Raw genomic sequence first — 15,838 nt, forward strand, 5'->3', positions numbered from 1 at the left:
TGTGGTTGAGTTCGAATAACTGGAGCTTTACTCTGCTTTGAACTTGACTTTACCTTCCCATATCTGATATTGACATGATGCATTCCTGCTCCTCTGCCAGAGTTCTATGAGCATTCCTCTTTCTCCATAAAAACATTTTAGCAGTACAACCAAAATATATTTCAGAAAATAGAGTGACGTAATCAATGTACAATGGACCAGACCTTGCCACCAGTGAAAACTTGCATATATGTTCTTCTGCCATAGCAGCAACTACAGACTTATTACTTAATTTAATTACACAAAAATTAGAATCAATTATGAAAGTTAAAAAAGAGCCCTGGGAGCAGGGAAAGTCATGGCAATGGTTGTGAAAGTTGTCAAGGGTTTTGACTTATAAATGCCTTTGATATTCAGCAATATTAAAAAAATATTACATAAATATAAAATATTAAATGAAATTGCTTAACCACTTAGAAAACCAAAAGCCTTAAACAAACTCTATTAAATATATTACCTTGCACTTGCCATTTCTGCATGTGGCTATTCTTCTCCATTCAAGTGCACAGGCTTGCTGTTCCTGGTGCAAATTCAGCAGATAAATCTTTCTGTTTAACTACTCAGGAAATCCAGCAAGCTCATGCACTGTTGCACCACTCAGTGTGGTCTCCAACACCATAAAGCTGCAGGAAAATTGTTAATGGAGCTTAGCCTACAAATTGGGATTCCTGAACTTCTGAACATAAGTGTGGTTGTTCAGCAGTCCCTACAAGTTTTCAGATGGTTGAGTTTTTTTTAAATCTTAAATGTGGAAGCAGAATTGAAAAATAAAAGCAACTTGAGGTGAGGCTGGTACCAATTATTTGTATGCACATACTATGGTTATATTAGATAAGAGCTTAAAGGAACATCCAGAATTTGCTGCCCAAGTCCTGCTTGGAAAAACTGTTTGCTCTCTTTCCAATTAAGTGTACTGAACAGCAAAAATTATGCTTACACAGCAGACATAATGTAAGTGCAGCACAGGAAATATAGGCATCCTTCTAATCAAAAAAATTACGTAATTACTACTCATCAAACTTTAGTGTTAAAAAATAACAATTAAATAAGGAGTCTCATTTCTTTTATAGTGCTGGTGGATCATTTGAAAATGTTAAAAGTTAAAATAAAAATTAATGCCCTTTCTCCTCTATGTTGTAATTCTGATTTGGTTTCTCTTTCTGTATCTGATTTTGCTGTGCATTCAGAGTTCCTTCTCATGCTCTTAATTTCACACTAATTTAATTTTGTTGGTTCAGCAGATGAAGTTGCTTGATCTATTCTCTCAGGATATGAAAGCCCCATTTCCCTGCCTGCCCCATTATCACTTACCACACAAAGAAAAACTAAGAACAAATTAAGAAGCAAACCAAGTGTGATCAATAGCAGACCCTATGAAAGCAGTATCTGACAAATAATATCTTACTATTTCTACAACTCAAATAGGGTTTACCTGCTTTATTTACGACAATAATTTATAGCCAAGCTTCCCTTGAAGAATGATCTCCCTAATGGATAACAGAATGACTTAATTACAATGTACGGATCCACATACAGGGATCCACAATAACCGACAATATGTTTCCCAGTGGTAAGAGATAAAAGAAATTTGTTTGAAACAAAATAAGGAGGACTCTTCTCAGGGTGTATATTTTTCACTTCTTTTCCTTAATCAATTTTACTAAGGGCAGTAATTGTATATAATTCTCCGTGGCAGAGAGGGTATAAGAGGGGATCGATCATGATACCCTGATTGTGTGACATAGGAGGTAAAGATTCACAGCTTCAGTAATTAAGATTAATTTCAGATACAGCAGATGAACCACAATATTGGAATTGTGAGTAAAGGTTAGATAAAGCACAGCAAGTGGACAGTAGTGGTTAATGTACAAAGTGCTGGTGGATTTCAGGTTAACCCATTTTAATAGTATTCATGGTGTTTATGAGAATTTTATCATTCAGAAATCTAGTTGGCCATATAACAGAGAAATTCCACAACCATGCAGAGATGTCAGATTAAGTTCAATCCAGATGTAAAAACAAATTTTGAATTACAAGTGCTTATGTTAGACATGTAGATTCAGAATGAAACCATTAGAAATTGATAATATTTCAAAACGTATACACAAGAGTATCTAGGTCATAGAAAAAGGATACAGTTGTAGGAAAGCTATTTTAATTATAATGGAGATTATGAAATCTGCCAAAGGTATACAAAAAAGTTACAAGCCTTGGTGAGATAAAATTAATTAAAAAAATTATTTTTGTGCAGATGACCAGAAGGTAAACATTTAGAACATAGAAAACCTACAGCACAGTACAGTTCCTTTGGCCCACAATGCTGTGCCAAGCATGTACTTACTTTAGAAATTACTTAGGGTTACCCATTGCCCTCTATTTTTCTAAGCTCCATGTACCTATTCAGGAATCTTTTAATAGACCTTATCGTATCCACCTTGACCACTGTTGCCAGCAGCCCATTCCACGTTCTCCCCACTCTTTGCGTAAAAAACTTACACAACATCTCCTTTGTACCTATTTCCAAGCACCTTAAAACTGTGCCCTCTCATGTTAGCCATTCCAGCCCTGGGAAAAAAGCCTCTTGACTATCCGCACGATCAATTTCTCTCATCATCTTGTACGCCTCTATCAGGTCACCTCTCATCTTCTGCCACTTCAAGGTGAACAGGCCAAGTTCACTCAACCTATTCTCATAAGGCATGCTCCCCAATCCAGTCAACATCCTTCTAAATCTTCTCTGCACCCTTTCTATAGTTTTCACATCCTTCCTGTAGTGAGGTGATCAGAACTGAGCACAGAATCAGAAGCAGGTTTATTATCACCAGCATGTGACATGAAATTTGTTAGTGGCAGCAGCTCAATGCTTAACATAATCTAGCAGAGAGAAAAATAATAATCATAATAAATAAGTAAATCAATTACATATATTGAATAGATGAAAAAGCATGCAAAAACAGAAATACTGTATATTAAAAAAAGTGAGGTAATGTCCAAACCATCAATGTCCATTTAAGAATCGGATGGCAAAGGGGAAGAAGCTGTTCCTCAGTCGCTGAGTGTGTGCCTTCCGGCTTCTGTACCTCTTCCCCGATGGTTAACAGTGAAAAAAAGGCATGCCCTGGTTGGTCAAGGTCCTTAATAATGGACGCTGCCTTTCTGAGACACTGCGCCTGGGTACTTTGTAGGCTAGTGCCCAAGATGGAGCTGACTAGATTTACAACCTTCTGCAACTTCTGTCCTGTGCAGTAGCCCCTCTATACCAGACAGTGATGCAGCCTTTCAGAATGCTCTCCAGGGGCACAACTATAGAAGCTTTTGAGTGTATTAGTTGACATGCCAAATCTCTTCAAACTCCTAATAAAGTATAGCCGCTGTCTTGACTTCTTTATGACTACATCAATGTGTTGGGACCAAGTTAGATCCCCAAAGATCTTGACACCCAGGAACTTGAAACTGCCCACTGTCTCCACTGATTCCTCTATGAGGATTGGTATGTGTTCCTTCATCTTACCCTTCCTGAAGTCCACAATCAGCTTTCATCTTACTGACATTGAGTGCTGCAGCACCATTCCACTAGTTGGCATATTTCACTCCTGTACACCCTTTCATCACTACTTGAGATTCAACTAACAATGGTTGTATCATCAGCAAATTTATAGATGGTATTTGAGCTATGCCTAGCTACACAGTCATGCGTATATAGAGAGTAGAGCAGAGGGCTGAGCACACACCCGAGGTATACCAGTGTTGATCGTCAGTGAGAAAGATATGTTATCACCAATCAGCATAGATTGTGGTTCTCTGGTTAGGAAGTCGAGAATCTAATTCTAGACGGAGGTACTGAAGCCCAGGTTCTGCAATTTGGGAATGATGGTATTAAATGCTGAGCCATAGTTGATGAACAGCATCCCAGTTTGTGTTGTCTAGGAGGTCTAAAGCTGTGTGGAGAGCCATTGAGATTGTGTCAACCATTGACCAATTGTGGTGATAGCCAAATTGCAATGGGTCCAGCCCCTTGCTGAGACTGGAGTTCAGTCTGGTCATAACCAACCTCTTAAAGCTCTTCATCACTGTCGACATGAGTGATACCAGGCAATAGTCATTAAAGCGGCCCACATTATTCTTCTTAAGCACTGGTATAATTGTTGCCTTTTTGAAGCAAGTGGGAACTTCTACCTGTAGCAGTAAGAGGTTGAAAATGTACTCTAAGTGGGGTCTGATGAGGGTCCTATATAGCCGTAACATCATCTCTTGGCCCTGAAATGCAATTCCACGGTTGATGAAGGCCAAATCATCATATGCCTTCTTAACCACAAAGGCAACATGTGCAGCAGCTTTGAGTGTCCAATGGACTCGGACCCCATGATCCCTCTGATCCTCCACAGCGCCAAGAGTCTTACCATTAATACCGTACTATATTCTGCCATCATATTTGACATACCGAAATGAACCACCTCACACTTATCTGGGTTGAACTCCAACTGCCACATCTCAGCCCAGTTTTGCATTCTATTGATGTCCTGCTGTAACCTCTGACAGCCCTCCACACTATCCACAACACCCCCAACCTTAGAGTCATCAGCAAATTTACTAACCCATCCCTCCACTTCTTCATCCAGGTCATTTATGAAAATTACAAAGGGGTCCCAGAACAGATCACTGAGGCACACCACTGGTTACTGACCTCCATGCAGAATATAACCTCATCTACAGCCACTCTTTGCCTTCTGTGAGAAAGCCAATTGTGGATCCACAAAGCAAGGTTCCCTTGGATCCCATGCCTCCTTACTTTCTCAATAAGCCTTCCATGGAGTACCTCATCAAATGCCTTGCAAAATCCATATACACTACATCTACAGCTCTAATTCATCAATGTGTTTAGTCACATCCTCAAAAAAATTCAGTCAGGCTCTTAAGGCATGACCTGCCTTTGACAAAGCAATGGTGACTATTCCTAATCATATTATGCCTCTCCAAATGTTCATAAGTCCTGCTTCTCAGGATCTTCTCCATCAACTTACCAACCACTATAATTTCCTGGGCTATCTCTACTCCTTTTTCTTAAATAAAGGAACAACATCTGCAGCCCTTCAATCCCTCAGAACCTCTCCCATCCCTATTGATGATGCAAAGATCATTGCCAGAGGTTCAGCAATCTCTTCCCTCACCTCCCACAGTAGCCTGGAGCACATCTCACCTGGTCCCAGAGACTTCTCCAACTTGATGCTTTCCAAAAGCTCCAGCACATTCTCTTTCTTATTGTCTATAAGCTCATGCTTTTCAATCCACTTTAAGTCATCTCTATAATTGTCAAGATCCTTTTCCATAGTGACTACTGAAGCATTAAGTATCTCTGCTATCTCCTTTGGTTCCATACACACTTTTCCACTGTCACACTTGATTGGTCCTATTCTTTCATGTCTTATCCTCTTGCTCTTCACATACTTGTAGAATGCCTTGGGGTTTTCCTTAATCCTGTCTACCAAGGCCTTCTCATGGCCCCTTCTGGCTCTCCTAACTTCATTCTTAAGCTCCTTCCTGCTAGCCTTATAATCTTCTAGATTTCTACCATTACCTAGTTTTTTGAACCTATTGTAAGCTTTTTGTTTCTGCTTGACTAGATTTTCAACACTCTTTGTACACCATGCTTCCTGTACCCTACCATCCTTTCCCTGTCTCATTGGAACATACATAAGCAGAACACCACGCAAATCTGCTGAACAGATCCTGACCCGGATCTGGGCCATACCTTCTAAATATATGGACCTGACTTGCACTACCTTACTCTCCCTTTTCGATTTTCTAATTATGATTTATAGTTTAAATTTTTATTATATTTACTTCGATTTGCACTTCAGGGAACAAGAAGCACAGAAACAAATATCACTGTGATGATTGTACGCTCTAGTATCAATTGCTTGGTGACAATAAAGTAAAGTAAGTAAAGTAAATATCCCCTGAACATTTGCCACATTTCTGCCATACATTTCCCTGAGAACATCTGTTCCCAATTTATGCTTCTAAGTTCCTACCTGACAGATTCATATTTCCCCTTACTCCAATTAAACACTTTCCTGTCTGTTCCTATCCCTTTTTAATACTATATTAAAGGAGATAGAATTGTGATCACTATCTCCAAATTGCTCTCCCTGAGAGACCTGACACCTGACCAGGTTCAATTCCCAATACCAGATCAAGTACAGCCTCTCCTCTTGTAGGCTTTATCTACATATTGTGTCAGGAAACCTTCCTTAACACACCTAACAAACTCCATCCCATCTAAACCCCTTGCTCTAAGGGAGATGCCAATCAATATTTGGGAAATTAAAATCTTCCACCATGCCAACCCTGTTATTCTTACACCTTTCCAGAATGTCTCCCTATCTGCTCCTAATGACTCCTTCCTGTTTCTAACTTCCACCCATAGAGACTCAGTAAACAATCCTTCCTCCTTTTCTGCAGCCATGACACTATCTCTGATTAGCAGTGCTACAATCTCCATCTCTTTGCCTCAGTCCGTCATATAACCATATAACAAATACAGCACGGAAACAGGCTATCTTGGCCCTTCTAGTCTGTGCCGAACGTTTACTCTCACCTAGTCCCACCCATAACCCTCCATTCCTTTCCTGCACATATACCTATCCATTTTTTTTTTGAAAATGACAATATCGAACCTGCCTCTACCACTTCTACTGGAAGCTCGTTCCACAGAGCTACCACTCTCTGAGTAAAGAAGCTCCCCCTCGTGTTACCCCTAAACTTTTGCCCCCAACTCTCAACTCATGTCCTCTTGTTTGGATCTCCCCTACTCTCAATGGAAAAAAGCCTATCCACGTCAACTCTATCTATCCCCCTCATAATTTTAAATACCTCTATTTAAAAATACCCCCTCAACCTTCTATGCTCCAAAGAATAAAGACCTATCTTGTTCAACCTTTCTCTGTAACTTAGGTGCTGAAACCCAGGTAAAATTCCATTAAATCTCCTCTGCATGCTCTCTATTTTGTGGACATCTTTCCTATAATTTGGTGACCAGAATTGTACACAATACTCCAAATTTGGCCTCACCAATGCCTTGTACAATTTTAACATTACATCCCAACTCCTATACTCAATGCTCTGATTTATAAAGGCCAGCATACCAAAAACTTTCTTCACTACCCTATCCACATGAGATTCCACCTTCAGGGAACAATGCACCATTATTCCTAGATCACTCTGTTCTACTGCATTCCTTAATGCCCTACCATTTACCATGTATGTCCTATTTTGATTAGTCTTACCAAAATGTAGCACCTCACACTTATCAGCATTAAGCTCCATCTGCCATCTTTCAGCCCACTCTTCCAATTGACCTAAATCTCTCTGCAAGCTTTGAAAACCTACTTCATTATCCACAACACCACCTATCTTAGTATCATCTCCATACTTACTAATCCAATTTACCACCCCATCATCCAGATCATTAATGAATATGACAAACAACACTGGACCCAGTACAGATCCCTGAGGCACACCACTAGTCACTGGCCTCCAACCTGACAGACAGTTATCCACCACTACTCTCTGGCATCTCCCATCCAGCCACTGTTGAATCCATTTTACTACTTCAATATTAATACCTAACAATTGAACTTTCCTAACTAACTTCCCGTGTGGAACCTTGTCAAAGGCCTTACTGAAGTCCATATAGACAACATCCACTGCTTTACCCTCGTCAACTTTCGTAATAACCTCTTCAAAAAATTCAATAAGATTTGTCAAACATGACCTTTCACGCACAAATCCATGTTGACTGTTCCTAATCAGACCCTGTCTATCCAGATAATTATATATACCATCTCTAAGAATACTTTGCATTAATTTACCCACCACTGACATCAAACTTACAGGCCGATAATTGCTAGGTTTACTCTTAGAACCCTTTTTAGACAATGGAATCACATCAGCAATACTCTAATCCTCCGGCACCATCCCCGTTTCTGATGACATTTGAAATATTTCTATCAGACCCCCTGCTACTTCTACACTAACCCCCCTTGAGGTCCTAGGGAATATCCTGTCAGGACCCAGAGGCTTATCCACTTTTCACCTTACTTGCTAAAACAACTTTATACCTTCTTTTAGCTTTTCTAATTTCTTTCTTAAGATTCTTTTTACATTCTTTATATTCCTTGAACACCTCAATTATTCCATGCTGCCTATATTTATTGTAGATCTCTCTCTTTTTCTGAACCAAGTTTCCAATATCCCTTGAAAATCATGGCTCTCTCAAACTTTTAACCTTTCCTTTCAACCTAACAGGAACATAAAGATTCTATACCCTCAAATTTTCACCTTAAATGACCTCAATTTCTCTATTCCCATAAAGTCCTTTCTGAAACATCTGAAGCCTGGCACTCGAAGTAACCATTGCTGCCTTGAGCCATTCAAGTCTCTAATGGCCACAACAGCATAGCTCCAAGTACTGATCCATGCTCTAAGCTCATTTGCTTTGTACGTGGTGCTTATTGCATTAAAATAGACACATCTCAAACTATCGGTCTGACTGCATCCCTTATCACTTGCCTACCCCCCTTCTTGCACTGTCTCCAAGCTTTCTCTATTTGTGAGCCAACAGCCCCTTCCTCCATCTCTTCAGTATGGTTCCCACCCCCCCCCCCCCCAGCAATTATAGTTTAAACTCACCCCAATAACCCTAGCAAACCTCCCTGCTAGGATATTGGCCCCCCTGGGATTCAAGGGCAATCCATCCTTTTTGTACAGGTCACACCTGCCCCAAAAGAGGTCCCAATGATCCAGAAATCTGAATCCCTGCTCCCTGCTCCAATCCCTCAGCCACACATTTATCCTCCAACTCATTCTATCCCGATACTCACTGTCGCGTGGCACAGGCAGTAAGCTGATATTACTACCTTTGAGGTCCCGCTTCTCAACTTCCTTCCTAACTCCCTGTAGTCTGTTTTCAGGAGCTCCTCCCTTTTCCTACCCATGTTGTTGGTACCAATATGTACCACGACCTCTGGCTGTTCACCTTCCCATTTCAGGTTACGGTGGATGCTATCAGGAATATCCTGGTCCTCGGCACCTGGGAGGGAAACTACCATCCGTGTTTCTTTCCTGTGTCCACAGAATCACCTGCCTGACTCCCTAACTATACAGTCCCATATTACTGCTGCCTTCTTCCTTTCCCTACCTGGCCACAAGGCCAGACTCTGTGCCAGAGGTACGACCATTGTTGCTTCCCACAGGTAGGCTGTCCGCCCAACAGTACTCAAGCAGGAGTACTTATTGTTAAGGTGGACAGCCACAGGGGTATTCTCTAGAATCTGACTCTTGCTCTTCCCGCTCCTGTTACCCACTTATCTGTCTCTCAAGCGCCCGGGTTGACTACCTGACTTTAGCTCCTCTCTATCACCTCCTCACTTTCCCTGACCAGACGAAGGTCAGCGAACTGCATCTCCAGTTCCCTAACGCGGTACCTAACGAGCTGCATCTCGACACATTTAAAACCATCCAAATTAAAACCAGGGAGAAAGTACAAATGATAAAAAAAAGCTCATAGTTTGGAATTCTCTCCCCAAACTAGTGTAAGAACATATTGCATAAATGAGAATTGGATAATTACTTGAAAAATAAACAAGAATTATATGAAGGAGGGGATTAGGCAGCCAGCCAGAAGTAGTGTAATAAATTTGGAAAGTCATATTAGATGAACAAATATTGCTCTTAAAAGCTAGTTGGCTGCCTTGGCAGATAATTACTTAACAAAGCACACTTGTTAATTGAGTAATATTGCTTTAGAAGTTTCTAAGCCAGAGCATCATCTAGCTGAGAACCATGCCGAAGTTCAAAGTATACTTACAATATTATTCATGTATACTGCAGATAACCTTCGCATTGGTTTTCTTACACAGCCTCAAAACAAAGAAACAGATTAGAACCCATTGAAAAAACCTACTCAACAAAAGCCATCAAACACCCAATGTGCAAAAAAAGATCATGCAAACAATAAAAAAGTAAACAAATAACACACAGAACATTAACTGCCGAGTCCTTTAAAAACAGTCCGCAGCCACAGAGCCAGTGAAGCAGGCCAGAGCCATGGAGCCATTTCAGCGCTGAAGCGAGTAAACCTCATGGAGTAGTGAGCTGAACACCAGTTCATCCTTCGCCCTCGACAACTTGATCAAATCGTGGAAATAGTAAAAAGTAAATAAAAGCACATGAAACATGAACTGCAGTCCCTGAAAATGAGTTCACAACTGCAGAGATTGTTCTGCACTGAGGAGAGTGAAGCCCATCCAGGTACTGCTCCTGAACCTGGCCTTACGAGACCCAAGACGCCTGCACCTCCTGCCCGTTAGTAGGAGCAAGAGGAAGAGCTCTCAAATGCAGACAGGTTGGCTGCGCTAAACACCTGTTCGTTTTAATTCCAGTTGTGGAAAAGTTTGATCTCACTTGACTCTTTAATTTTCACAAAATAATGGAGACGTCCACGAGTTCACCTTCTGCCTTCAGACTTCCACCCCCAGTGACAGCTGCCCTGACTGTACCTGCCCTTTTGACGGTCAATTACTCCAAATCCCCCAAGAGATCCCAAAAGCCCAAGACCACTTAGTTGGTTCGAACGAACATCCATAAAAGGGAACTTACAGGCTGCAGCAATCACTGCTCAGAAGTATATCTGCTAGTTTTATGTTTTATATCTAGTAGTTTTATGAGCTGCCTGGAGAATGTCACTGTTGGTCGCTGGCACCAGGATTCACTATGAAATATTAATTTGTTTGTTTAAAGGCCAATAAAGGCGTGAGAGAAAATTTGAATAAGGGAATTTCAAAAGCACGTGATAAACCACACTATACTTCAAAGCTGTCCAAGCTTTTCCGAAGCTTAAGTATGACTCCACAGCTGTAGTGGCCCTCCAGCATTTACCCAAATGCTATCAATCATGTGTAAGACATGACAATGAAGATCTTCACAATTATTCAACTGCAATTGAGCATATTCTGCTTTTCTGCACTCTGTAGCTTTTCATCCAGCTGTGGGATGTTCCTGGAACACAAAACATTGAAACTCCTACTGAAGCTTGAATTAAATTCAGGGGCAACCAGACGACAGAAATAGGCCCTGTAAATACTTGCCATAACAAATACCTTTTCTTTTTATTTTGTCTATGATACTCATCTTTAACAAGTTCATGGGTGCTTTTTTTTATAAAAGCAAATCCCCACTGAATGGATTCTGTTCAGCATATTTGTACCATTTGAAGTATCAACAATAGTCCACTGCTTTTTGAAGACAATTATAAATTGTAGACTAAATTCAGAATTGGACTCTACCTCCAGAAAATAGTTTTACTTTCCTTTGTTTCTGCTTGGCTGCATCCATCTCTAGAATTACACTTCAAAAGATTACTAAATGAAAAATGGTAAATGAGAATGCTTTCAAAGGAACATTACAAGAGCACTTTCAAGTCGAGTTCCTCAGTAAATAAAGTAAAGATTGACCAACTGAATAGACACCGAAAACTGCAGATGTCAGAATTTGAAACTACAAACAAGGTGGTGGAGAAACTCAAGAAACATCTAGGGAAAGAAATGAATAACTGATATTTGGGGTTGTGATCCTTCATTTAGACTAAAAGATAGAGGATTGATAAGGCAATAAAAGAGGTGAAGGGAATGTGGAGAGCAGACGCCGGCAAGGTGAATCCAGTTGACGAGGGTTGATGGACAATTTGGGTTTGGAAGAGTGGAAATAGTGAGTTTGGGAGGTGATAGGTGAAGGCAATAAGGGGCTGCAGCTGATGGAATCTGATAGGAAAGAGAAATGGAGCATGGAATCAAATAAGTGAAATGTGCAGATGGAAACAGAAGGGGTCAGAAAATAGAAGGGAGTAGTTGAATGTATTTTCAAATCTAGAGTCAGAGTCTACTTAGTAATAATTTGATCACTGAAGCAACTTTTTTCTCCTCAATCCATCTTTCTTGGTAGTTTGTGTTATTCTGTTTACTTTTGTTGCTTTTATCATTCTCTCTCTCTTCAATAACCCGAACCCACCACCTTCCCACTACAGAGATGACATCAGCTGCATTTACCTGAAAGCTGACTCTCAGTTTTCTTATGGAGTCCTAATAACACATTTCAGAAACAGCACCAGCAGTACAGAATTGGCTATTATACAGTGTAATAGCTCACTAAGACAAATGAGACGACACGCACACTATTACTGATAAAAAGGACCCTTCAACTCTGAAATCATAAGTTACATTCAGTTGACATTTAATGCTCAAACTGTGTCACTACATTCTGTTAGTGTAATGCTTGCACCTTTGTATACTTGTTCAATACATTATATCATATGGGGAGTAGGTTATATACTAGATGCTTTACCTTAGGAGCAGAAATCAAACATTAACATTTATTTTCTATCAGTTGAATTCTGATAGTTTCTTTGAGTGCTGAAGGATTAAAGTCAGCTGAAAAATTAATACAGCCTACTAGTTGGCAGGATTATACTTTCTGCTGATCTAGACTGCAGAAAGCATATTTCATCCACCTCATCACAATAAATTGTATCAAAGTTGAACTGTACATGAACACCAAGGTTCTGCAACAATGAAATTAAATCATTGCATCTATGTTGGTTTCAACCATATTTTATGTTTCAGAGAATTAGAAACAATAAGTTTTATTCTATTCCATATACTGAGCAATCATTCTACATTAAATTAATGAGATGATTTGTAATGAAGATAGTTCATTTCAATTTCAGAAGCATCAACAATCTTACACTTACAATTCATCTTGGTATTTTAACAAAGAAATAAATAGAAGTGAAAATGTGGTTACGTTCAAGGTAAACTTTTGAGTTGTAACAGTGCACACCCATACCACAGTCAAAGGAAAAAAGCTTTCTTGAAATTAATAAAACACAAATATACATGAACTGAAAAAATAAAGTTTCCCCTTCTTTAGAGTTCTTTTTATATACATATAAAAATATAAAACAGATAAAGAAATTATCCAATGCCAACTGATGTTTCATCTCATTTAACAGTTTTAAGTATGGAACCTGAAACGTATTTTCATGAATGCTAAATGGATTGAAAATGATCAAATGGACAAATTTTATGTTAAGAACATTCTTAAGCAATATTACTAAAATGACATCAATCTCATTGTGGTTTACATCCAAATATTTTGTGATTATTTCACAAATAGTACATTGATGCAATATTACAAAATGAGCAACTTTGTACAGTAGAGTTAGGATGTGTAACTGTCCATTCAAAGCTACAGTTTGATCTTTGCAATCCATTCGTATGATGGCCAATGGAGCTTTCTGTCAGTTCACTAGTTCCAGACTTCATGAGATTTGCTCATAATTAGGTTACTATGTGCAATTTTAACAGGCAGCAGTTATTTAATCCATAGTACCTTAAAGGCAGACTGTGGAAAAGAATGAAGTCTTGTTGTGCTAATTTTAGTATTAGAAATACTCAGATAAGTTCTTCTTAAACAGCAAATTCTGGTCCTCCCTTTATCGGTCTAGGAAGGAATCTTCTTATTCTAATGCCTGAGAAAGGATTAATCCATAGAAACGAAGGTTGTCCTCCAAAAACATTCTTCATTCCTTCCCATCGTAACTTCCTTTCCCATGTAGGCTTTTCATTTTTTAATCGTTCAATTTCCTGCATAATAAACACAACAACACTGATTAAATATGATTATATGCTGGGTAAATATTTAAATATTCACTCCCTTTTCATAGAAGCATGGGATGGAGGGGGTTGTTGCTGAATTAATCAATTTACCATGAAGAAGAGATTTTGAGAATGTTTATATTTTTCTTAACTATCCTCAGAGTCCAGCAAAAGTTTGAATTTGGAAATTTAAAAAACCTGGGTGAATTAACTTATTCTCAGTTTTTAACATTTGTCTTGTTTAATAGGAATAAAGTTCAGCATGATTTTGCACTTAATCAACCTTTTCAGAATCAATATCACTTAAGGAGTTTATTTTGCTCAGCAACGGAGCTAAATTTAACAGTTTGCTTAATGCTCTAAACTATAAAGCAAAACAATGCAAAAACCTGACAGTTTTTGCAATGTTATTTTTCTGTACTATCTCTGTAGAACAGAGGCATACAAGCTGCAGAATCAGTTGCCTGGACTAATTTTCTCTGATTGTAAACCTAGATGTTAATACATAGTCCACTTAGTAGCCTTGTGCATATACTTTCAACTGGAATTTGGTAGGGCCATGGCCATTGAATGGGTCCAACACTTTTTAATCAGCTTCCTAGTCTGCCTTTCCATCTTGAGTTTTTTTCTTATGTGGTAGGAGGTGTTTGTAAAAGTAGGAAGGGAAAGCAGGGTGGGGTTGATGTTAATGTGATGGGGGGGGGGTGGGGGAAGAAACAGCTCAATCCTAGTTTGTGTTGAAAAGAATCATTTTTCCATTCATTTATATTTTGCTTTAGGCTCTTATCTGACAGAAGAGAATATGAGTTTCACATCTCATGCAGAAGACACTTCCTCTGATGAAACTGAACTTATCCTGTATAGTAATATAGTTCAATTGCATTCTACGTTTATTGTCTTTAACAGGGTTTTACCCACAACTTGCTTGGAATTCAGAATACTAACAACTGAGTTCACCAATGAAGCCAACATTAACACCTGCTATGATTTTATGTTAAAAAAGTTAAGATGTACAAAAGGTCATTTTAATATACTTCACTACTTTAAAAATCATTCTTTGGCAAAGTATGTATGTGCTTTTAATACAAGAATTTTTGCAAGCTTAACTTGTTTCAGCACATTATGCAGATGATGGAATATGGCATGAGTTGCCAGAGGAAGAGTTACAAGGAGGTACAATTACAGTGTTTAAAAGACACCTTGACAGGCACATGTACTCAAAAGGTTCAGAGAATATGGGACAAATGCAGGCCAATAGGACTAACTCTTGGTCAGCGATGATGATTTCGATGAAAGTTCTGTTTCTGTGCTGTATAACGCTATGACTCTAAAAGAGAACAAAATCTTTCCTAGTCTGAGGGCTTTATATTTGCATATAAGAAAACCACCAAAATACTTTTAAAATAATGTTCAGAAGAATAAAGCAGAGGATAAAAGGCTCTTATTTGGGATTATTTTTGCATAACTTCATTAAAAACGGCGACAAGTTCTCCCTCTAGTAACATTCAATATGGTTTCTTCAACTAAGAATCATAAAAATAAAACTTACTGTCTCATCATTGCATATCGAATGAAGCTGTGTGCCAAACATTACTGAGGTGAATGTGAGAAACAGAAGTCCCTCAAGGCACAAAAATATAATTAAGATTACAGTTACAGGAGGTGAGAAGCCACTGCATTCTGTGGAGAGAAAAATGCACTATTAAAATATTTCTAACATATATGTTCTAAGTACAATTAATTTTATTTCATCCATTTATAATTACCCTTTTACATCCATTTTAATTTAAAATAAGCAATGTAAATAAATATACTCTCACACACAGAGCCTTTCAAATAATTGTTCTACTGAGTGATAATATCTTTACTGAAACATTGGCACATAAAAAAGCTAATGGGATGCTCTTTTGTCACACTAATTGGGATTATCAAGCAGTTATTTGATATATATATGCTGTATTGTAGTAAATGTGTCAGAATTTAGTGCTAATGGGACAGTGTTGGTAAAGCCATATCAAAACATGAGGCAAACTGAAATTCACTGCATGCTTTTGGGGAATTTTTGGCTGGCAACCAAATTCATTAAA

At 38.8% G+C, this 15,838-nt stretch overlaps 1 protein-coding gene across 4 annotated transcripts in view; it reads right to left on the reverse strand.

Annotated features, from left to right (window-relative positions):
- Positions 1-12,303: 12,303 nt before the first annotated feature.
- zdhhc7 (zinc finger DHHC-type palmitoyltransferase 7) overlaps positions 12,304-15,838 on the reverse strand; it is a 63,053-nt gene continuing 59,518 nt past the window's right edge. For all 4 annotated transcript variants that reach the window (XM_059993184.1, XM_059993180.1, XM_059993181.1 and 1 more), the window contains 2 exons: positions 15,301-15,431; positions 12,304-13,739 (listed from right to left, as the gene is read on the reverse strand). In XM_059993184.1, the coding sequence (XP_059849167.1) occupies positions 13,563-13,739; positions 15,301-15,431 (308 nt within the window). In that variant the 3' untranslated portion in view covers positions 12,304-13,562. The remainder of the gene's footprint in view (positions 13,740-15,300; positions 15,432-15,838) is intronic.

Source organism: Hypanus sabinus, chromosome 17, assembly GCF_030144855.1.
Source record: "Hypanus sabinus isolate sHypSab1 chromosome 17, sHypSab1.hap1, whole genome shotgun sequence".
Taxonomy (NCBI): Eukaryota; Metazoa; Chordata; class Chondrichthyes; order Myliobatiformes; family Dasyatidae; genus Hypanus; species Hypanus sabinus.